The following is a 22,937-nucleotide window of genomic DNA, read 5'->3' as shown; positions in this document are numbered from 1 at the left end:
GATATGGGGTGAGCACTTTGAACCCCCAAGTGCTTCACAGAAGTTTACAACGCAGAGCCGTGAAAATAAAAAACCATTTGTCTTTCATCAAAAATTATGTTTTAGCAAGCAATTTTTTATTTTCAAAAGGGTAACAGGAGAAATTGGACCCCAATAGATGTTGCCCAGTTTGTCCTGAGTATGCTGATACCCCATATGTGGGGGTAAACCACTGTTTGGGCACACATCGGGGCTTGGAAGTGAAGCAGTGATGTTTTGAAATGTAGATTTTGATGGAATGGCCTGCGGGCGGCACGTTGCATTTGCAGAGCCCCTGATGTGCCTAAACAGTAGAGACCCCCACAAGTGACCCCATTTTGGAAACTAGACCACCCAAGGAACTTATCTAGATGTGTGGTGAGCACTTTGAACCCCCAAGTGCTTCACAGAAGTTTATAACGCAGAGCCGTGAAAATAAAAAATAATTTTTCATTCCTCTAAAATTATGTTTTAGCAAGTAATTTTTTATTTTTGCAAGGGTAACAGGAGAAATTGGACCCCAATAATTGTTGCCCAGTTTGTCCTGAGTATGCTTGTACCATATTTATAGGGGTAAACCACTGTTTGGGCGCACGTCGGGGCTCGGAAGGGAGGGAGCACCATTTTACTTTTTGAACGCAAGATTGGCTGGAATCAATGGTGGTGCCATGTTGCGTTTGGAGACCCCTGATGTGCCTAAACAGTGGAAACTCCTCAATTCTAACTCCAACACTAACCCCAACACAACCCAAACCCTAATCCCAACTCTAGATATAACCCTAACCCCAACACACCCCTGTCCACAACCCTAACCCCAACACACCCCTAACCCTAATCCCAACCCTAACCCTAATCCCAACCCTAACCCCAACACACCCCTAACCCTAACCATAACACTAACCACAAGCCTAATCTTAACCCTATTTCCAACCCTAGCCCTAACTCCAACCCTAACTCTAATTCCAACCCTAACCCTAAGGCTATGTGCCCACATTGCGGATTCGTGTGAGATGTTTCAGCACCATTTTTGAAAAATCCGCAGGTAAAAGGCACTGCATTTTACCTGCGGATTTACCGAGGATTTCCAGTGTTTTTTGTGCGGATTTCACCTGCGGAATCCTATTAAAGAACAGGTGTAAAACAGAACCCGCACAAAGAATTGACATGCTGCGGAAAATACAACACAGCGTTTCCGCGTGGTATTTTCCGCACCATGGGCACAGCTGATTTGGTTTTCCATAGGTTTACATGGTACTGTAAACCTGATGGAAAACTGCTACGAATCCGCAGTGGCCAATCCGCACCATTTATGCACATAGCCTAATCTAACCCTAATTCTAACCCTAGCCCTAACCCTAGCCCTAACCCTAACCCTAGTGGGGGAAGAAAAAAAAATATTTTCTTTATTTTATTATTGTCCCTACCTATGGGGGTGATAAAGTGGGGGTCATTTAATATTTTTTTTTATTTTGATCACTGTGATAGAACCTATCACAGTAATCAAAATGTACCTGGAACGAATCTGCAGGCCGGCAGATTCGGCGGGCGCACTGTGCATGCGCCCGCCATTTTGGAAGATGGCGGCGCCCATGAAGGAGACAGATTGACACCACGAGGCTCGGTAAGTATGAGGGGGGAGATCGGAGCATGGGGGGGGTGAATCGAAGCACGGGGGAGCGGACAGGAGGACGGGGGAGCGGACAGGTGGATGGAGGGGAGCGGACCACAGTAAGGGGCAGAAAGGAGGACTGGGGAGCAGATCGGTGGCGGTGGGGGGGCTGATCAGGGTTTCCAGCCATGGCCGATGATATTGCAGCATCTGCCATGGCTGGATTGTAATATTTCACCATTTTCATAGGTGAAATATTACAAATTGCTCTGATTGGCTGTTTCACTTTCAACAGCCAATCAGAGCGAGCGTAGCCACGAGGGGGTGAAGCCACCCCCCCTGGGCTGAAGTACCACTCCCCCTGTCCCTGCAGATCGGGTGAAATTGGAGTTAACCCTTTCACCCGATCTGCAGGTACGCGATCACTCCATGACGCCACATAGTCGTCACATGTCGGATTGGCACCGACTTTCATGACGCCTACGTGGCGTCACAGGTTGGGAAGGGGTTAAGCGTTAAAGAGGTGCACAAAAATGTGGTTGACTATGTTTTTATGTACACCTAAAAAGACTGGCACAGCCAGATCATAGGTCAGACAGAGTCCAAAGTGACTTCCTTGTAGGGAATCGTGTTAGTGGTTAAGTCTGAATCACGTATTTCAGAAATTTACATGATGTTAGGGTGAGCGGAACGCACCAAATTATAAGAGAGATGGTATAAGGTGCGTTTGCAGCCCGGGGTCCACTGTGCAGAGATGGAATCTGCTGCTGAGTAATGACAGACTATATGGCGGTACAATGTGGATATACACACAAGTTAACTTTACCCTGTGTAAAGGAAGCAAACCCTGTTGCGTCACAGGGCCGCGGTACCGCACCAAGAGTGCAAGCAAGGAGTCTAAGGACTCTATCCCAAGACACAGGATTAGAGTATTTTCAGACCACTTGCGCTGGACACCGCAACTGGAGTGTCAAAGTAGCAGAAAAATATAACTTAAAGCACAAGAGTGCGTGCTGTGCCGCTTTGGTGGACGCCACTAACCACCCAGCTTTGGGATAGGAAAGCGCTCTATAAGCGCACGGCGCCGCACTGGCGCTACAGCAATAGACGCTGTATCGTGTGTCTTTATGTTGACAGCTTAGTCGGGCGCTAGACAGCAAGCATCCACCTTTCGCGAGCAGTCATACACAAGGGAGGGGATATTTAAGAACGACTTGCACTCATCAACACACACACATATACAAATGTACACTAGAGCATGGCTGTGCGCTCATGCGGACCTTTTATAGATGCAGCATGTACAGGACCTTCCCAGAAGGACCAATGGGAAGCTGCCACAGAAGTTGAGCACCTTCAGGACCTTCCTGGAGGACCAATGGGATCTGCTGCAGTATCTGAGCATGTGATCTTCGATCTCCAATAGGAGATCTTGCCCTGGGCATGCTCAGAAGGGCAGGACTTAGTCCCAAAATCGTCTGCTCGCCGCTGCCCAGCATTGGCTTCAATGGCAGAAGCTGGAAAAGCAGCAGTAACCCTATGCACAGAGTGAGACTGAGCAAGACTCTGGGACCGACGTCTCTGCTGAGCAGACTCCACTGCGGATGGAGAAGAATGGGAGACCACAGCGGAGATGGTTTGAGATTCCCCATGTGCAGAGGTGGGAATTCGACACCTAACATTACCCCCCTCCTAGGGCCCCCCCCTGGACCTCGCTACGCTTGAAGGCAGCAATGAGCTGTGGAGCTTGAATGTGTTCAGCAGGCTACCAGAACCTGTCCTCTGGGCCATAGCTTTTCAATCCACCAAATAGAATGTTTTGCCACGTACCACCTTGCACCCCAAAATAGCGTTCACCTCGTGATCGTCTGTAGACGATCCTGATGTCCCGGCAGATGACTCGGAAAACCAGGACATGTATATGGGCTTCAAGAGGGACACTTGAAAGGTGTCGGTGATACCCAGGCGTGGAGGAAGGGCCAGATGGTAGACCACAGGGTTAACCTGTTTGAGGACCTTGAAGGGACCCAAGTAGCGAGGTGCAAACTTAGTGGACTCAACTCGCAGCCTGATGTTATGGGCGGAGAGCCACACCAAGTCACCAGGAGCAAAGGTCGGAGCGGGGCACCGATGAGCATCAGCGAAGGACCTCATTCTCTCCTTGGAGGCCCGAATGGCATCCTGAGCGTGGTCCTAAATGTCCAGTGCCTCCACAGCCCAGTCTGCCACCCTGGAGTCAGCAGAAGACACGGGCATGGGCACAGGGACACGTGGATGCTGGCCGTAATTTTGGAGATATGGAGTCTGACCAGTGGAATCGGCTACAGTGTTGTAGAGTGCAAACTCTGCCCACGGTAGCAAGGATGCCCAGTCATCCTGCTTGGCAGAAACAAAATGTTGTAAATATGTGACCAGGGTCTGGTTGGCCCTCTCAACCAATCCATTTGTCTCGGGATGATAAGCCGAGATTCAACTCAATACTGAGAAGACGACAAAGCTCTCTCCAGAATCGAGACGCAAACTGGGGACCCCGGTCACTGACAATTTTGTCCGGCATACCGTGTAGGCAAAAGATATGTTTGATAAACAACACTGCCAGAGCCCGTGCAGAAGGTAGCCGTGGAAGAGGCACCAAGTGCACCATCTTGGAAAAATGGTCGATGATCACCCGTATAATGGTGCAGCTATGAGACTTGGGTAAGCCCACCACAAAGTCCATCCCGACCATCTCCCAGGGCCTGTCCGCCACGGGCAGGGGGTAAAGCAACCCAGCTGGCCGTCGCTGAGGATACTTGTTTTTGGCGCAAGAGACACAGGCCCGAACATAGTCTGCGACATCACGAGCCATATGCGGCCACCAATATGTCCTCGCCAGTAGCTCAGATGTCCTTTTGGACCCAAAGTGTCCACCCATCCTTGACGAGTGAGCCCAAGAGAGAACCTCCGGACACAGATTGGATGGTACAAAAGTCTTGCCCGGAGGCACAGACTCGAGCGAAACCGAGGCCACAGTTCTCAGACTCTCGGTGGGGACAATAAGCCGAGGCTCCTCTTCCTCCTCCTCAGATGATACAACGGAGCAAGAGAGAGCGTCGGCACAAATGTTCTCCCCGGAAAGAAAATGGAGGGTGAAATGGAACCGGGGGAAGAACAAGGACCATCTTTCCTGACGAGAATTGAACCGCTGGGCTGTCTGCAGTACACCAAATTCTTGTGATCTGTGAAGACTTGGAAGGGAAAACTAGCTCCCTCCAAGAGATGTCTCCACTCCGAGAAGGCCAACTTCATGGCTAGCAACTCCCTGTCCCTGATGGAATAATTCCTCTCTGCTGGTGAGAAGGTCTTAGAAAAGAAGAAGCAAGGATGCTTCCGGCCTTGAGCATCCTTTTGGAAAAGGACTGCTCCAGCACCAACAGATGAGGCATCCACCTCCATTATAAATGGCTTATCTACATCGGGGCGATGTAGGATAGGAGCACTAGCGAAGTGTGACTTAATGGAGAGAAAGGCCTTGGAGACCTCAGACCACAATTTGGGATTTGCTCCCTTCTTGGTGAGGGCAACCAAGGGAGCTACCAAAGTTGAGAAGTGTGGAATGAACTGGCGATAGTAATTAATGAACCCCATAAAGAGCTGCACCGCTTTAAGAGAATGAGGTTCCTGCCAGGCCATCACAGCCTGTAGTTTGGCAGGATCCATAGCCAATCCCTGGGCAGAGATGATATAGCCCAGGAAAGGCAAGGACTCCTGCTCAAACACACATTTCTCCAACTTTGCGTAGAGGGAATTTGCCTGCAAGAGGTCGAAGACTCTGCAAACATCTCTCCGGTGGGAGTCAATATCTGGAGAGTAGATGAGAATATCATCCAGATAGACTACGACCGAAGTGAAGAGCATATCCCAGAAGATGTCGTTCACAAAGTCTTGGAAAATGGCTGGGGCATTACAGAGCCCGAAGGGCATCACCAGATATTCATAGTGCCCATCCCTGGTGTTAAAAGCCGTCTTCCATTCGTCCCCCTCACGGATGCGAATCAGGTTGTAAGCACCCTGCAGATCTCATTTTGTAAATACCCTTGCTCCCCGAATTCTATCAAAGAGCTCAGATATCAGGGGCAAAGGATACTTATCATTAACGGTGATGGCATTAAGACCCCTGTAATCTATGCATGGATGTAGATCCCCGTTCTTCTTCTGCACGAAGAAGAACCCAGCCCATGCAGGTGACACTGACTTCCTAATGAATCTTCTTGCCAGATTTTTCTGGATGTACTGTGACATTGCCTCTGTCTCCGGGAGAGATAACGGATAGACTCGACCCCGGGGAGGCTCAGCACCAGGCAAGAGGTCAATAGGACAGTCATAGGGGCGGTGAGGCGGAAGGGTCTCCGCAGCTCCTTTGGAGAACATGTCCACATAGGGCCAATATTGCTTGGAGAGAGAGTATAGATCTGCGGGTACCTCAGTAGTAGCAACCTGAACACATTCCCTCTGACATCTACACCACCCAATATGAGGAGAATGGTAACATAGCCAAGGCACCCCTAATAGGATCTCGTCAATTCCCTCAGGAATGACGAGCAGAGATATAATCTCCTGATGAGATGGTGACATGGACAGAGTGAAAGGGATGGTCTGGTGTGTTATCTGTGAGGGCAGTGTCGACCCATTTACCACTCGTACGGTCACTGGTTGAGCTAACATTACCAGGGGAACTGCATGATGTTGGGCGAAGGCAGATGACATAAAATTGCCCTCCGCCCCAGAATCCACGCAGAGCTCTACCTAGTGGGAAAATGGGCCTATAGTAATTGTCCCCTTAAAGGACAATTTGGAGGCAAACGTCGCCGTGTTTAGTGTACCTCCACCTACTACCACTAGATGCTGACGTTTCCTCGACCGCTGGGGACATCTGGTGGCAAGATGTCCTGACTGCTGGCAAACATGACAAACCTGGAGTGCACTAGTGGTCCGGGACTTAGATCCTGCTTGTGACACTTCCATGGCTTCATGTGACTCAGAGGCCTGGACTGGAGATTCCAAAGGTTTGGCGAAGGTGGGAGCCAGACGAAACCTCTGCCTACACTGGGCTCGCTCTAAACTTTGCTCGTGAAAACTGAGGTCAATACGAGTGGACACTGCTATTAACTCCTCCAGTGTGGCGAGAATCTCCCTAGTGGCCAGAGCGTCCTTCACATGGTCAGCCAGCCCCCTCCAAAATATCAGAATAAGGGCTTTATCCGACCACTCCAGCTCAGATGCTAGGGTGCGAAAGTGGATGGCAAAATGGCTGACCAAGGACGAGCCCTGAGTCAATGCCAACAGTTGGAGCGCCGTATCATGGGTGACACATGGTCCTAAAAAGACCTGTTTCAGAGTGCTCAGGAACAATGAAGCACTCTGCACCACATGATCGCCACGCTCCCACAGTGTAGCCCACTCCAACACCCTGTCCGACAGGAGAGAAACAATAAATCCCACCTTAGCGCGCTCTGTGGGGAAACGTGTGGCCAGAAGCTCGAGATGTATAGAGCACTGACTCACGAAACCCCTACAAGACTTACTATCACCAGAAAATGTTTCTGGCAGTGGGAGGCGAGAGAGTCGGAACAGGGGTGGAAGTGGAAAAGGTTGCTGCAGCCACGCTAGCAGCCTGAACAGCAACTGTGATTACATCAACAGCTGAGGTTGTGCGCTCAAGAGCCGCCAACCTACCCTCCAGCTGCTGGATGTACAGCAAGGATTGCTGTTTGTCCATCATTACTAGCCAGACCCTGGTGCTAGTGTAATGATAGGGCTAGCGGAATGCACCAAATTATAAGAGAGATGGTATAAGGTGCGTTCGCAGCCCGGGGTCCACTGTGCAGAGATGGAACCTGCTGCTGTGTAATGACGGACTATATGGCGGTACAATGTGGATAGGCACACAGGTTAACTTCACCCTCTGTGAAGGAAGCAAACCCTGTTGCATCACAGAGCCGCGGTACTGCACCAAGAGTGCAAGCAAGGAGTCTAAGGACTCTATCCCAAGACACAGGATTAGAGTACTTTCAGACCACTTGCGCTCGACACTGCAACTGGGATGTCAAAGTAACAGAAAAATATAACTTAAAGCACAAGAGTGCATGCTGTGCCGCTTTGGCGAACGCCACTAACCACCCAGACTTGGGATAGGAAAGCGCTCTATAAGCGCACGGCGCCGCACTGGTGCTACAGCAATAGACGCTGTATCGTGTGTCTTTATGTTGACAGCTTAGTCGGGCGCTAGACAGCAAGCATCCACCTTTCGCGAGCAGTCATACACAAGGGAGGGGATATTTAAGAACGACTTGCACTCATCAATGCATACAAATGTACAGTAGCGCATGGCCGTGTGGTCATGCAAACCTTTTATATGCAGCATGTACAGGACCTTCCCAGAAGTACCAATGGGAAGCTGCCACAGAAGTTGAGTACCTTCAGGACCTTCCTGGAGGACAAATGGGATCTGCTGCAGTATCTGAGCATGTGACCTTCGATCTACAATAGGAGATCTTGCCCTGGGCATGCTCAGAAGGGGAAAAGCAGGACTTAGTCCCTAAAGCGTCTGCTCGCCGCTGCTCAGCATTGGCTTCAATGGCAGAAGCTGGAAAAGCAGCAGTAACCATGCACAGAGTGAGACTGAGTAAGACGCTGGGACTGACGTCTCTGCTGAGCGGACTCCACTGCGGCTGGAGAAGAATGGGACACCACAGTGGAGATGGTTTGAGATTCCCCCTGTGCAGAGGTGGGAACTTGATACCTAACACATGGAAACACTAATGTAAGCGCTCAGCTTAAAGCACATGATAAATGTAAAATGAGCCGTAATGCAATTTTTCGAATGCAGAATAAACAAATCAACAGCAGGTCAAAAATTGGTTTTATTTTTTTTGCTTAGTTTCTCATGCAGTATGAGTGAGGAAATGACTTTATTCTTCAGGTCAGTGCGATTGCAGCGATACCAGATTTATATAATTTTTTATGTTTGGCTGCTGTCACACATTAAAAAACCCATTTACAAAAAAGTTTTTGCATCGCAATATTTAGAGAGCTATAATGTTTCTATATATGGTCATTTCAGTATGATTACAGCCATACTACATTATACCACAAAACCATTTTATAGAAAATAAATTGTTTTTGCATTGCTGTATTCTGAGAGCAAGATCTGTTTTATTTTTCCACTGATGCTTTATTTTTCGACTTCCGGCTTTGATCTTCAACGATTCACCGGTAAGCTTCACAGCTGTTCCAAAGCTTTGTATTATCATTATGTATATATCAAGGTACTAGATGATTTGAGCAACTGTCCCCTGACGAAGCCACCAAGAGTGGCGACACGCGTCGGGCATCTTCTCTGCCAATACCATGTGACTTTTGTACTTTGCAGTCAGGACTACCGAACAGCGAACACTCATCACTTGTGTGAGGTACCTTTTACCTGGTTTATTTGACCCTCCATGCAGATGGGTCATTTGTAACCATGAATCTGTTATTGGGCCATTCCTGCCTATGAATTGTATCTTTGCTCTATTGAGGTTTTTCTGTGTCTCAATCTATCTTTATAGTGCGTTCCCTTTAGATATTTGCAGTTTGTTGGTACACCCTTATTCTTATGAGTTCATGTGCAGTTTTTCACACAGAATAATACTCTCTATTCATGATACTGCTTGTGTATTTGTTTCACTTTCATGACAGCTGCATTTACCTAGAGCAGTTTATATAATCTCTGACATATTGTTTTTTCTTGAGATCTATATGAATCCCCCTTCTGAATTCTGTGGTGTACTGTTCGTATTTATTTATATCTGTTTTGCATGTGTGACTAGAGCTGATTATGTCACCTGGTTATGGTTTCTAGCTCTATTATGAGCAAAAGTATATTTTTCATGTCACGTGTGTGATTTTTAAATGCTTTTAATGAGTGTTGTTCTGTTTTTTGTACCAAATAAAGTTATTAAATATTTTTCAAGGTGATCCCGCTTCCATGGCCTATAGTCTTTTCTCTGTTTTATATATAGTGTATGTTTTTGATGTAATATTGTTTGTTTCTTTATTTTACGGGTGTTTTTTGTGGTTTAAATAATTTTTGCATTTTTTTCTAAATTCTCTTTACTTTTTTACTTTGTCAAGTCTATGGGACTTTAACTTTTTTGTCTGATCAGTGGCCTCATGCATTGCAATACACATACAGTAGGTATGGAAAGTATTCGGACCTCTTTACATTTTTCACTCTTTGCTTCATTGCAGCCATTTAGTGAATTCAAAAAAGTTAATTTTTTCACATTAATGTACACTCTGCACCCCATCTTAACTGAAAAAAAAACAGAAATGTAGAAATTTTTGCAAATTTAAAAAAAAAAAGAAAAACTGAAATATCATATGGTCATAAGTATTCAGAATCTTTGCTCAGATACTTATATTTAAGTCACATGCTGTCCATTTCCTTGTGATCCTGCTTGAGATGGTACTACTCCTTCATTGGAGGCCAGCTGTGTTTAATTAAACTGATAGGACTTGATTTGGAAAGGCACACACCTGTCTACAGGTCCTTCTCAAAAAATTAGCATATAGTGTTAAATTTCATTATTTACCATAATGTAATGATTACAATTAAACTTTCATATATTATAGATTCATTATCCACCAACTGAAATTTGTCAGGTCTTTTATTGTTTTAATACTGATGATTTTGGCCTACAACTCCTGATAACCCAAAAAACCTGTCTCAATAAATTAGCATATCAAGAAAAGGTTCTCTAAATGACCTATTACCCTAATCTTCTGAATCAACTAATTAACTCTAAACACATGCAAAAGATACCTGAGGCTTTTAAAAACTCCCTGCCTGGTTCATTACTCAAAACCCCCATCATGGGTAAGACTAGCGACCTGACAGATGTCAAGAAAGCCATCATTGACACCCTCAAGCAAGAGGGTAAGACCCAGAAAGAAATTTCTCAACAAATAGGCTGTTCCCAGAGTGCTGTATCAAGGCACCTCAATGGTAAGTCTGTTAGAAGGAAACAATGTGGCAGAAAACGCTGTACAACGAGAAGAGGTGACCGGACCCTGAGGAAGATTGTGGAGAAGGACCGATTCCAGACCTTGGGGAACCTGAGGAAGCAGTGGACTGAGTCTGGTGTGGAAGGAAATGGGCTACAGGTGCCGCATTCCCCAGGTAAAGCCACTTTTGAACCATAAACAGCGGCAGAAGCGCCTGACCTGGGCTACAGAGAAGCAGCACTGGACTGTTGCTAAGTGGTCCCAAGTACTTTTTTCTGATGAAAGCAAATTTTGCATGTCATTCGGAAATCAAGGTGCCAGAGTCTGGAGGAAGACTGGGGAGAAGGAAATGCCAAAATGCCTGAAGTCCAGTGTCAAGTACCCACAGTCAGTGATGGTGTGGGGTGCCATGTCAGCTGCTGGTGTTGGTCCACTGTGTTTCATCAAGGGCAGGGTCAATGCAGCTAGCTATCAGGAGATTTTGGAGCACTTCATGCTTCCATCGGCTGAAATGCTTTATGGAGATGAAGATTTCATTTTTCTGCACGACCTGGCACCTGCTCACAGTGCCAAAACCACTGGTAAATGGTTTACTGACCATGGTATTACTGTGCTCAATTGGCCTGCCAACTCTCCTGACCTGAACCCCATAGAGAATCTGTGGGATATTGTGAAGAGAAAGTTGAGAGACGCAAGACCCAACACTCTGGATGAGCTTAAGGCCGCTATTGAAGCATCCTGGGCCTCCATAACATCTCAGCAGTGTCACAGGCTGATTGCCTCCATGCCACGCCGCATTGAAGCAGTCATTTCTGCCAAAGGATTCCCGACCAAGCATTGAGTGCATAACTGAACATTATTATTTGATGTTTTTTTTGTTTGTTATTAAAAAACACTTTTATTTGATTGGATGGGTGAAATATGCTAATTTATTGAGACAGGTTTTTTGGGTTATCAGGAGTTGTATGCCAAAATCATCAGTATTAAAACAATAAAAGACCTGACAAATTTCAGTTGGTGGATAATGAATCTATAATATATGAAAGTTTAATTGTAATCATTACATTATGGTAAATAATGAAATTTAACACTATATGCTAATTTTTTGAGAAGGACCTGTATATAAGACCACACAGCTCACAGTGCATGTCAGACCAAATGAGAATCATAAGGAATTGGCCAAGGAGTTCAGAGACAGAATTGTGGCAAGGCACAGATCAGGCCAAGGTTACAACAGAATTTCTGCAGTACTCAAGGTTTCTAAGAGCACAGTGGCCTCCATAATCCTTAAATGGTAGAAGTTTGGGACCACCAGAAGGTTTCCTAGACCTGACTATCCAGCTAAATAGAGCAATCGTGGGAGAAGAGCCTTGGTGAGAGAGGTAAAGAAGAACCCCAAGTTCACTGTGGCTAAGCTCCAGAGTAGGGAGTAGGGAGATGTATGGGAGAAAGTTGTTTGACAAAGCCAACTATCACTGCAACCCTCCACCAGTGGGGCATTTATGGCAGAGTGGCCCAACAGAAGCCTCTCCTTAGTGCAAGACCTATGAAAGCCAGCATAGAATTTGTTAAAACACATGAAGGACTCCCAGACTATGAGAAATTAGATTCTTTGGTCTGATGAGATGAAGATAAACCTTTTTGGTAATAATTCTAAGCAGTATGTGTGGAGAAAACCAGGCACTGCTCATCACCTGCTCAATACAATCCCAACAGTGAAACATGGTGGTGGCGCATCATGCTATGGGGGTGTTTTTCAGCTGCAGGGACAGGACAATTGGTTGTCATTGAAGAAAATATGAATGCGGCCAAGTACAGAGATATACTGGTTGAAAACCTCTTCCAGAGTGCTCTGGACTTTAGGCTTGGCCAAAGGTTCACCTTCCAGGAAAGGCAATGACCCTAAGCACACAGCTAAAGTAACAAAGGAGTGGCTTCAGAACAACTGTGTAACCATTCTTGACTGGCCCAGCCAGAGCCCTGACCTAAACCCAATTGAGCATCTCTGGAGAGACCTGAAAATGGCTGTCTACCAATGTTCACCATCCAACCTGACTTAACTGAAGAGGATCTGCAAGGAAGAATGGCAGAGGATCCCCAAATTCAGGTGTTAAACATTTGTTGCATCATTGCCAAGAAGACTCATGGCTGTAGTACCTCAAAAGGGTGCTTTTAATCAATATTGAGCAAAGGGTCTGAATACCTTTCAGTTTTTCTTTTGTAATAAATTTGTAAAAATTACTACATTTATGTTTTTTTCAGTCAAGTTGGGATGCAGAGTGTCCATTAATGAGAAAAAAATGAACTTTTTTGAATTTACCAAAAGGCTGTAATGAAACAAACAGTGAAAAATTAAAAGGGGGATGAATACTTTACATACCCACTGTATAGTGCAATGCATGAGATCTGTCTTGCAACTCTTGCAGATCAATGGACTGATCACAGCATACAAAGAGCGATGACTGCTGTAATTGGTACCTCATTTCTAGCCTGTCAGGAACACCTGCTCATGGTATGCTGTACCCATCATTAGTTGTTATAGGGAATCTGTCACCTCATTTTTGAGCTATGAGCTGCAGCCACTGCCTTTCTGGGCTTATCTACAGCATTCTAGAATGCTGTAGATGAGCCCCCAATCTAACCTGAAAGAGAAGAAAAACAAGTTTTATTATACTCACCCAGGGGTGGTCCGGTCAGATGGGCGTCTCAGGTCCAGGTCCGGCGCCTCCCATCTTCATGCAATGTCATCATCTTTCTTGCTTCTTGTCTTGGCTCCTGCGCAGGCATACTGATCTTCCCTGTTGAGGGCTGAACCAAGTACTGCATTGTGCAGGTGCAGGGCCTCTCTGACCTTTCCCGGCGCCTGCGCACTGCAGTGCTGTGCTCTGCCCTCAACAGGGCAGATCAGTATGCCTGCTCAGGAGCCTCGACAAGAAGCAAGGAAGATGACGACATCGCATGAAGATGGGAGGCGCCCGACCCGGACCTGCGTTGTCCATCTGACCAGACCGCCCGGTGAGTATAATATAACTTGTTTGTCTTCTCTTTCAGGTTAGATCGGGGGCTTATCTACAGCATTCTAGAATGCTGTAGATAAGCCCCGAAAGGCAGTGGCCACAGCTCATAGCTCAAAAATGAAGTAAGAGATTCCCTTTAAGGGGTTACTTACAACTAAGTATATAGACTTCTCTTTGCAGTATCACCTGGAATTATCTGCTTGTATCTTTATTATTTTATTCTATTAGCAATCATCGTGTGCGACCTTCAATGTGAGAACGGCAAGTGTTATTTCAAGCCTGGAACTATGACGCCTGCGTGTCTGTGCAACAATGGCTATATTCCAGATCCTGCACAGGAGGAGAAAATGTGTTTAGGTAAGTTTAGGAACATAGTTTTGCACTTTGATAGAAACAATTGCTTATTAAATATTATCTATCAAATAAAAATGAAGCAATACTTGATAAAGATATGTTGGTGCCAGCCAAGAAGTTGTAACACAGCAACCTAAATACACAATAAATCTTATCTAAAATAAAATAATATTTGTCCCAAATGAACAGGCAATGTTTCAGATCAAATATACGTGAGGCTTGACAAAAGCTAACCTGTATTTGGGCCAAAACATTTCCAGCTGTTCACATTGACTAATTAAGCACTAATTTATTTTTTATACGGAAACTATTCTGAGTGTTACCCACTTTTCTATTGGATCTCTTATCTATTAATCTTTCTAAATGTCACAATTTAGCGATTCTATACCAGATCTACTTTTCTGACTTTCAGATATCGATGAATGTAAACAGAAACCCTGTGATCAGTTCTGCTCCAACACTATCGGTGGTTATCAGTGCTCGTGTCATGATGGTTACACTCCAAATCCAGTCAGCCCCACACAGTGCATCCGTAAGGCTAAACTTTAACTCTAATTTAATAAAGCAGTTTAATGAATCATAGAGCTGTAATCAAAATGACATCAAATCATCAAAATCTTGTATAAGAGGTATTAGATATAAGGTTATTTCCTCACTATCATAGTAATGCTGATTATTAGTAAGCTGCACCAGTAAAATATATTTTACCTCCATGCACTCAGACCTCAGTTACAATCCTTGTATATTGTAGGATTTACCAATATAAATTGTCAGTGACAGAAAAAGCTCCTAACAACAAGGTGTTTTTTCCTGTAGTCAAAATTGAACTGTATACCAGTATTTCGCTCTATGTAGTTTCTGATTCTTTTCAATATTCTGCTTCTATCTTTCCTCTAATGTCATATGAAATAATTTGATTTATTATTGTTTATTAGAAAAAGATTATTGCAATAATTCCGCATGTGACAATGGCCTTTGCATTAATGGATTACATGGATTTACCTGCTCCTGTTCCAGTGGATGGGAGGGACAAACCTGTGACAAAGGTAAGAAAAAGTATTTCCAATTAAATAAGACATAATGTATTGTAGGTAGTGTTGAGTGATACCTTCTGATATCAGGAAATATCGGATCGGATTGGATCAGACCGATACCCAAAAAATATCGGATATCGCCGATTCTGATACTGGAAACCAATGCAAGTCAATGGGACACAAATATCGGAATGAAAATAAACCCTTTCTTTCCTTGAAGGTTAATTCTACATGAAGGAAAACAACTAAGAATAATGTAGAATGTATTGGGGGAGGTGGAGGAGACATTAAAGTCATAGAGGTTTAGCCCAATCAAATGGAATAGCAGGAATTAAATTTTTTTTAAGACGTTCGGAATTACAAAGATATTGACTATGTTAAGCTTTTTTATATTTTGTCAGATATTTATGTTTCACTACTTCCATGCTCTTCACCTTCTTTTTTACTTCTCCCACACTTTCTTCTTCATCATCCTCAGCAGCAGCATCTTTTTCAACTTCTTCTTCACCTTATTCATCTTCTTCTTCTTCACCTTCTTCCAATTATTCTTTTTTTTACAACCTTTATATTCTTCTTATTCAACTATTATTCTTCTTCATATTCTACTTCTTCATCTTCTTCATATACTTCTTCTTCTTCATCATATTCTTATTTGTGACAGGCATTCCTGTAGTTGTTATCTATAAAAGTTTGAAGATTACACCTTCCGTTCTGCCTATCACAAAAGATTTACAACAGGATTTGTCCGCGCTCAGTTTGGCCTGCAGCAGCAGGTATATTCCATGGGCACCACGAGGAGGAATGGACACTGCTTAGTCTTCTGCTTATAATTTAGATAATATCTTTTGCTCTGATTTTTAGACTTATGCTTAACGTTCTTCTGCTTTTTGTTCTGCAGCTTCTTGTTCTTCTGCTTATTGGTCTTCTGCCTCTTGTTCTTCTGTATCTTGGTGGTTGTCTTCTTGTTCTTTGTCCTCTTGGTCATCTTCTTCAGGGACATCTTCTTGGTCTTCTTTGGGGTGGTCTTCCGGGTTGTCATCTACAGGGTCAACATCTTCGGGGGTTATCGTCTTCTTTGGGGTGGTCTTCAGGGTCGTTGTCTTCAGGGTCTTCGACAGGGAGATCCAGAGTGATTACCAAAAACCATTTCAAGAAGCTTGAACTTGGAAATGTAGCAGAAGGTACAAGAAGGCTGAGGAACTGCCGAGAACCAGCTGACGGTACTGGAACCCGGATGGGTAGCAGAAGGTACAAAAGCCAATGGAACTACCGAGGACTAGCTGATGGTACTGGAACCCGGTTACTAAGCAGGAGGTACCTGTGCCAGAAAGCACTACCAAGGACCAGCAGACGTTGCTGGAACTCGGATACCGAGAAGGAGGCACCTAAGCCAAAGGCTCTGCCTGGAACCAGCTGACATTACTGGTACCCGGATGGGTAGCAGAAGGTACAAGAGCCAAAGACACTGCCGATAACCAGCTGATGGTACTGGAACTCGGATGGGTAGCAGAAGGTACAAGAGCCAATGGAACTACCAAGGACCAGCTGACGGTACTGGAACCCGGTTACTAAGCAGGAGCTACCTGTGCCAGAAAGCACTACCAAGGACCAGCAGACTTTGCTGGAACTCGGATACCGAGAAGTAGGCCCTAAGCCAAAGGCTCTGCCTGGAACCAGCTGACATTACTGGTACCCGGATGGGTAGCAGAAGGTACAAGAGCCAAAGACACTGCCGATAACCAGCTGATGGTACTGGAACTCGGATGGGTAGCAGAAGGTACAAGAGCCAATGGAACTACCAAGGACCAGCTGACGGTACTGGAACCCGGTTACTAAGCAGGAGCTACCTGTGCCAGAAAGCACTACCAAGGACCAGCAGACATTGCTGAAACTCGGATACCGAGAAGGAGGCACCTAAGCCATAGGCTCTGCCTGGAACCAGCTGACGTTACTGGAACCCAGGGTGACCTATTCAAGATTGACTTCCAAAGAACCAGCAAATGGTAATGGAATTCAGATAGGCAGCAGAAGGTCCACATGAAAAAAAAAGTTGCAAGGCCACGAGCCAGCCGCAGTTACCAAAACCTACAGTCCTACAGGGAGTGCTTGTCGTATTGGCACTACGGAACCAGCCTTCATTTCCATATCCCGCAGTGCACATAGAAAGCACCTAAACTGCAGGCACCATAGTCGGCTAACCCAACTGCAACCCGACAGGACAACGTATTGGAGGCAAAGTGACGTTGACACTACCCAGAAACAGCTGGCATGCTGGAACCAGGCTGGGCAGGAGGGAGTACCCATGCCAAAGACACTTCTGAGCAGCAACTGGCGGTGTTGGAGCCCAGGGATTACAGGAGAAGCAGAGTGGAGGCAGAGGCCTAATTGGAGCAAGTTTAATATCTGTAGTAGTGTGAGTGTGGACAGAGCAGGAGAAATTGCCGGATACACAGCAGGGAATCAGCTGACGTTATTGAACCCCAATAACACGGCAGCAAGTGTTGACTGTGCAGATGGCACTTCTGAGCAGCAACTGGCGGTGTTGGAGCCCAGGGATTACAGCTCAGGTGGTAGAAACATGAACACAACAGGAGACCTGGATACTGTAGCCAACCAATTTTTTAATCTGGAAGAGGAGTGACAAATTCCTGCGAGATCCAGGCCTTGTTCATCTTCAAAAAAGTAAGCCGGTCAAAGTTATCGGAGTATAGTCACATGCACACCACCACCTGTAGTACACCACCTGTGGCACTAAAGACACGTTCCGATAATACACTAGCAGCAGGGCAAGCCAGCACCTCCAATGCATACTGGCTAAGCTCTGGCCATGTATCCAGTTTAGAGACCCAAAACTTGAAGGGGGAAGAGCCGTGTGGGAGAACACTGAGAGGGCAAGACATGTAGTCTGTCACCATCTGACGGAAACGTTGACTCTTGCTGACTGAAGGCGTCTGTGATGGTGCAGACATTTGAGGCGGGCACACAAAACTTTGCCACATTTGGGCCATACTGGTCTTGCCTTGTGCTGAGACGCTGCTTCTGATCCCTCTTTGTGCAGAGCTTCCTCCACTGCCTCGATGCACTGAGCAGCTTTGTAAAGCACTAGCAGCACTGCTCTCGGGTGGAATGGAGAATATGATGGAATGCACCAGTATGTCTTGGTAATCCCGCATTTTACGCTCCCGGTTCAACGGTGTTATGAAGCTTTGTAAGTTGTCCCGGTAGGGAGGATCTAGGAGGGTGTACATCCAATAATCAGCCATGTTGAGAATGTGGGTGATGCGTCAGTCGTTTCTCAGGCACTGCAGTATGAAATCAATCATGTGCTGAAGACTGCCAACTGGCCAAGAAACGCTATCCCCTGCTTGAGGCGTCATCTCTGCCTGCTCTGCATCACCCCACCCTCGCTCTACATACTGACTACTAGAGCATTGTGTACCTCCCTCCTGTGGACAGATGTCTTCCTCCTCCATTGACCCTCCTCATCCTCCTCACAAAGTGTCCCCTGACTAGGCCTTTGTGAGGAACCACGTTGAGCAGACTGTCCAGAAGCAGATGACATTTGTGACTCCTCATCCTCCACCTCTTCCACAACCTCCTTCCTTAGTGCTTGCTGTGTTTTTTCAAGCAGGCAGATATGGGGGATAGTCATGCTGACTAGTGCATCATCTGCAGTTGCCATCCACGTGGAATCATCGAAGGCACGCAAAACATGGCAGATGTCCTTCATAGAGGCCCACTCAGTGGTGGTGATAAGGGAACTGCGTGCAGTGCGACTTGTTTGCGCCTGATGCAGCTGGTACTCTATTACTGCTGCCTGCTGCTCACACAACTGCTCCAACATATGTAACGTTGAATTCCACCTGGTGGGTAGGTCACATATGATGCGATGTTCTGGATGGCAGAATCGGCGCTGCAGAGCTGCAATGCGCGATTTTGCCATGCTGGAAAGCCGCAAGTGAGCGCACTTTATGCAGACCTTGTGCAGCAGTGCATCAAGATCCTGATAGTCCCTCAAAAAACTCTACATGACCAAGTTGAGCACATATGCCAGACATGGGATGTAAGTGAGGTTGCCTAGGCCCAGAGCTGCCACCAGGTTTCAGCCATTGTCACACACTACCATGCCTGGCTGGAGATTCGCTGGCACAAACCACACGTTGCTCTCCTGCTTGATAGCATTCCAGAGCTCCTGCGCTGTGTGGCTTCAATTCCCCAAAGAAATTAATTTCAATACGGCCTGTTGATGTTTGGCCACAGCTGTGCTCATATCGGTCGTAACAGGTAAGCATTCACGGGTCAATGTGGAGGTAGACTGTGACTGCTCCTGCAGCCGTGATTCAGAGGAACTGGAGTATGAGGAGGAGTCAATGTGTACAGACTGGATTCCTGCAATCCTTGGAGTTGGCAGAACACGTACAGCGCCACTCTCAATATCTGTACCTTGCTCCACAACATTTACCCAATGGGCAGTGAGGGAAAGATATCATTGCTGTCCATGGTTACTGGTCCACGCATTGGTGGTCAGGTGGACCTTGCTACTGACGGCGTTTAGAAGCGCATGTTTAATTTTTCCCTCCACATGCTTTTGCAGGGCAGGGACAGCTTGCCTGCTGAAATAAAAGTGGCTGGGCACGTTGTATTGTGGGACTGCCAATGCCATGAAGTTACGGAAGGTGTCAGTCTCCACCAGCCTGAATGAGAGCATTTCAATTGACAGTAGTTTTGCAATGCCAGCATTCAGAGCCTGTGCTCGGGGGTGGTTTGCCGAGTATGGGTGACTTTTCTCCCATGCTTGTGCTACCGATGGCTGTAGACTGGCCTGGGAGTGTCAGGATGACAGGGAACGTGGTGCTGTGGGTGGAATGAGACTGTGTGTTTGTACAACAGTGCCAGAGATTCTTCCATGGCGATCCTGTGAGGAAGCCAAACTAGCTGAGTGTGAGCTGGAGGAAGAGGCTACAACATGAGCTGAAGAGGTGGTAGGTGGCACTGTAGGTTGGCCTAGGTCTTCAGTGTGTCTTTGTAACTCCACCACGTGCTTGGTCCGCACCTGTTTCCACATATTTGTGGCATTGAGGTTGCTGACACTTTCCCTCTTTTCACTTTCTGATTACAAAGCTTGCATTTGACAAAGCAAATATCATCTGAAACTGTGTCAAAAAAGGACAAGGCTCTGCAAGACTTGGGAGCCCCCGTTTTGGGTTTTGGAAGAGGCATGTTCCCAATGGGTGCTGAATAGTGTTGAGCGATATCTTCCGATATTCAAAAGTATCGGTATCGGATTGGATCGGCCGATATCCAAAAAATATCGGATATCGCCGATACCGATACCCGATATAAATACAAGTCAATGGGACACAAATATCGGAAAGGTATCCTGGATGGTTCCCAGGGTCTGAAGGAGAGGAAACTCTCCTTCAGGCCCTGGGATCCATATTCATGTAAAAAATAAAGAATAAAAATAAAAAATATGGATATACTCACCCTCGGACGGCCCCTGGCTGAGAATGCAGAGTGAAGGACCTTCAATGACGTCGCGGCTTGTGATTGGTCACGTGACCGCTCATGTGACCGCTCACGCGACCAATCACAAGCCGCGATGTCATCGCAGGTCCTGTACACTTACTGCATTCTTAGGAACGGAGGCTGCCGGTTACACTGCTAAGGTCCAGGGTCCGCCAGAGGGGTGAGTATATCCATATTTTTTATTTTTATTCTTTATTTTTTACATAAATATGGATCCCAGGGCCTGAAGGAGAGTCTCCTCTCCTCCAGGCCCTGGGAACCACACACTGGGAACTTCCGATTCCGATTTCCGATATCACAAAAATATCGGAACTCAGTATCGGAATTCCGATACAGCGAATATCGGCCGATACCCGATATTTGCAGTATCGGAATGCTCAACACTAGTGCTGAAGTGGAGGCTACAGGCAACAGTCTGCCCCCTCCCTCTCCCTCCTTTTTTGGCCGTTCGGGAAATCTCTTTCTCAGAGCTGCTCCCACCACCTTCCTGTACCTCACGTCTTGATGGGTCAAGGACCTCATCATCTACACTACCCTCTTCAAACGACTGCTTCTCCTGGGTTGTCTAAACAGCACAGTACGCACCAGAAGGTGGCACCTGAGTCTCATCATCAGATGCGTACTGAGGTTTGCTGACCATAGGCACTGGCCCACCCGCCTCTTCAGATTCAGAGAGCCAAAGCTGTTGCGCATCACTGCATACTGCCTCTTCTTCAAATTCTCAAATGCTGCTTGGCTGGCCCCCTCTTTCCAAGCCAACAGATTTAGAGAACAGAAGTAGAGATGGCTCCTGTCCTGTCCAGGGCTCGCTGACTGCCTGGGCAATTTGGCAGGTGGTGATGAGACAGATGGGTGCTCTTCAGTGCTCTGGACCTGAGAGGATGTGGCACTAATTGAAGTCGATGCGTTAGCTGCCATCCATCCAACAACGGCTTCAATTTGATCCTCCTGCAGCAGTGGGGTACGGCGAGCTCCTACAAAACTGTGCATAAAGGACTGTTCCTTGGTAAAACTGGGGGATGCTGAGTCAGTGGTGCCTGCAGCAGGCACAGAATCCCCATGTCTTCTCCCTGCAGAAACTCCACGCCCACGACCACGTGCCTTACTCCCTGCCTTCTTCATCTTGGTAGACTGATAAAGATAGGCAGAAAAGTACTAAGGGCTTAGTGTTCTTATTCCTGAACAGCTGCTAACAGGTATAAGAAACACTAATTTTATAAAGTGTGGACTAGACTTTAATATGAGCTAATGTGGCCTACACAACTGTAAAGTGGAGTGTTTGGTGAATTTTATTTAGGTTTTTTTTTAACAAAAAAAAACTGGATGTGCCCAAAGTTGTGAAACCGATAGCATCACAAACTTTTTGTAGCTATTACAATGCAGGAAGGTAACCTACAATGCAATAGATGAGGCTCCAAAAATAGGCTAAAACTAATCTGGCTGGGGATGCAGGGCACAAGGCTGCAGAAAGGCTCCTCTATCTACTCCTATATAGTGTTTGCAAGCAATCAAGATGGATACGGATGGAACCACACTAATAGGAGAAATCAGGAAAAATGTGCAGCAGCACTAATGCAAAAAAGGACAATGTAACAGTATGAGGCAATGACGCATGCTGAGCGGACTACAACCAGATGTGGCTGCAGAACAGACTACAGCATGAGCTGCACTCACACACAGAGGCCTCGCAGACAGCCGTGAACAGCGCTGCAAGCCTGCAGAAAAGCTCCTCTATCTGCTCTTATATAGCGTTTGCACACAATCTAGCTGGATATGGATGGAACCACACTAATAGGCGAAATCAGGAAAAATGTGCAGCAGCACTAATGCAAAAAAGGACAATGTAACAGTATGAGGCAGTGACGCACGCTGAGCAGACTACAACCAGATGTGGCTGCAGAACAGACTACAGCATGAGCTGCACTCACACACAGAGACCTCGAAAACAGCTGTGAACAGTGCTGCAAGGCAAAAAAAGCTTCTCACACAGCGGTTGCTAAAGTAGCCTGGGTAAAGCACAATGAAGCAAATCGCTATCTCAAACTGTCCCTCAGTCAGAACAGCAGCGTCCTGTCCCTAACTGAATTCACAGCAGTGAACCCAAAATGGCGGCGGTGGCTTTTATAGTGCATCATGACATCATTTCAGCAGCCAATCACAGCCATGCCATTATTTACATGCCTAACATGCATAACAGGATGTGCCCACACTTCTTAGGATTCCTCATTGGCTGAATAAAATCAAACTGGGTCATTGCATTATGGGAACTTCCGATTCCGGTATTCGATATACTAAACGTATCGGAACTCAGTATCGGAACTCCGATACCGCGAATATAGGCCGATATCCGAT

General features: G+C 46.2%; 1 protein-coding gene across 1 annotated transcript in view; it reads left to right on the top strand.

The window, feature by feature from the left end:
* LOC143803976 (uncharacterized) overlaps positions 1-22,937 on the top strand; it is a 296,624-nt gene that overhangs the window by 204,619 nt on the left and 69,068 nt on the right. The window contains exons 3-5 of the mRNA XM_077281727.1: positions 13,897-14,025; positions 14,435-14,554; positions 14,958-15,068. Coding sequence (XP_077137842.1) covers positions 13,897-14,025; positions 14,435-14,554; positions 14,958-15,068 — 360 coding nt within the window. The remainder of the gene's footprint in view (positions 1-13,896; positions 14,026-14,434; positions 14,555-14,957; positions 15,069-22,937) is intronic.

Source organism: Ranitomeya variabilis, chromosome 2 (assembly GCF_051348905.1).
Source record: "Ranitomeya variabilis isolate aRanVar5 chromosome 2, aRanVar5.hap1, whole genome shotgun sequence".
NCBI lineage: Eukaryota > Metazoa > Chordata > Amphibia > Anura > Dendrobatidae > Ranitomeya > Ranitomeya variabilis.
The sequence above is the reverse complement of the archived record's forward strand: the minus strand, read 5'-3'. Positions and strand labels throughout refer to the sequence as shown.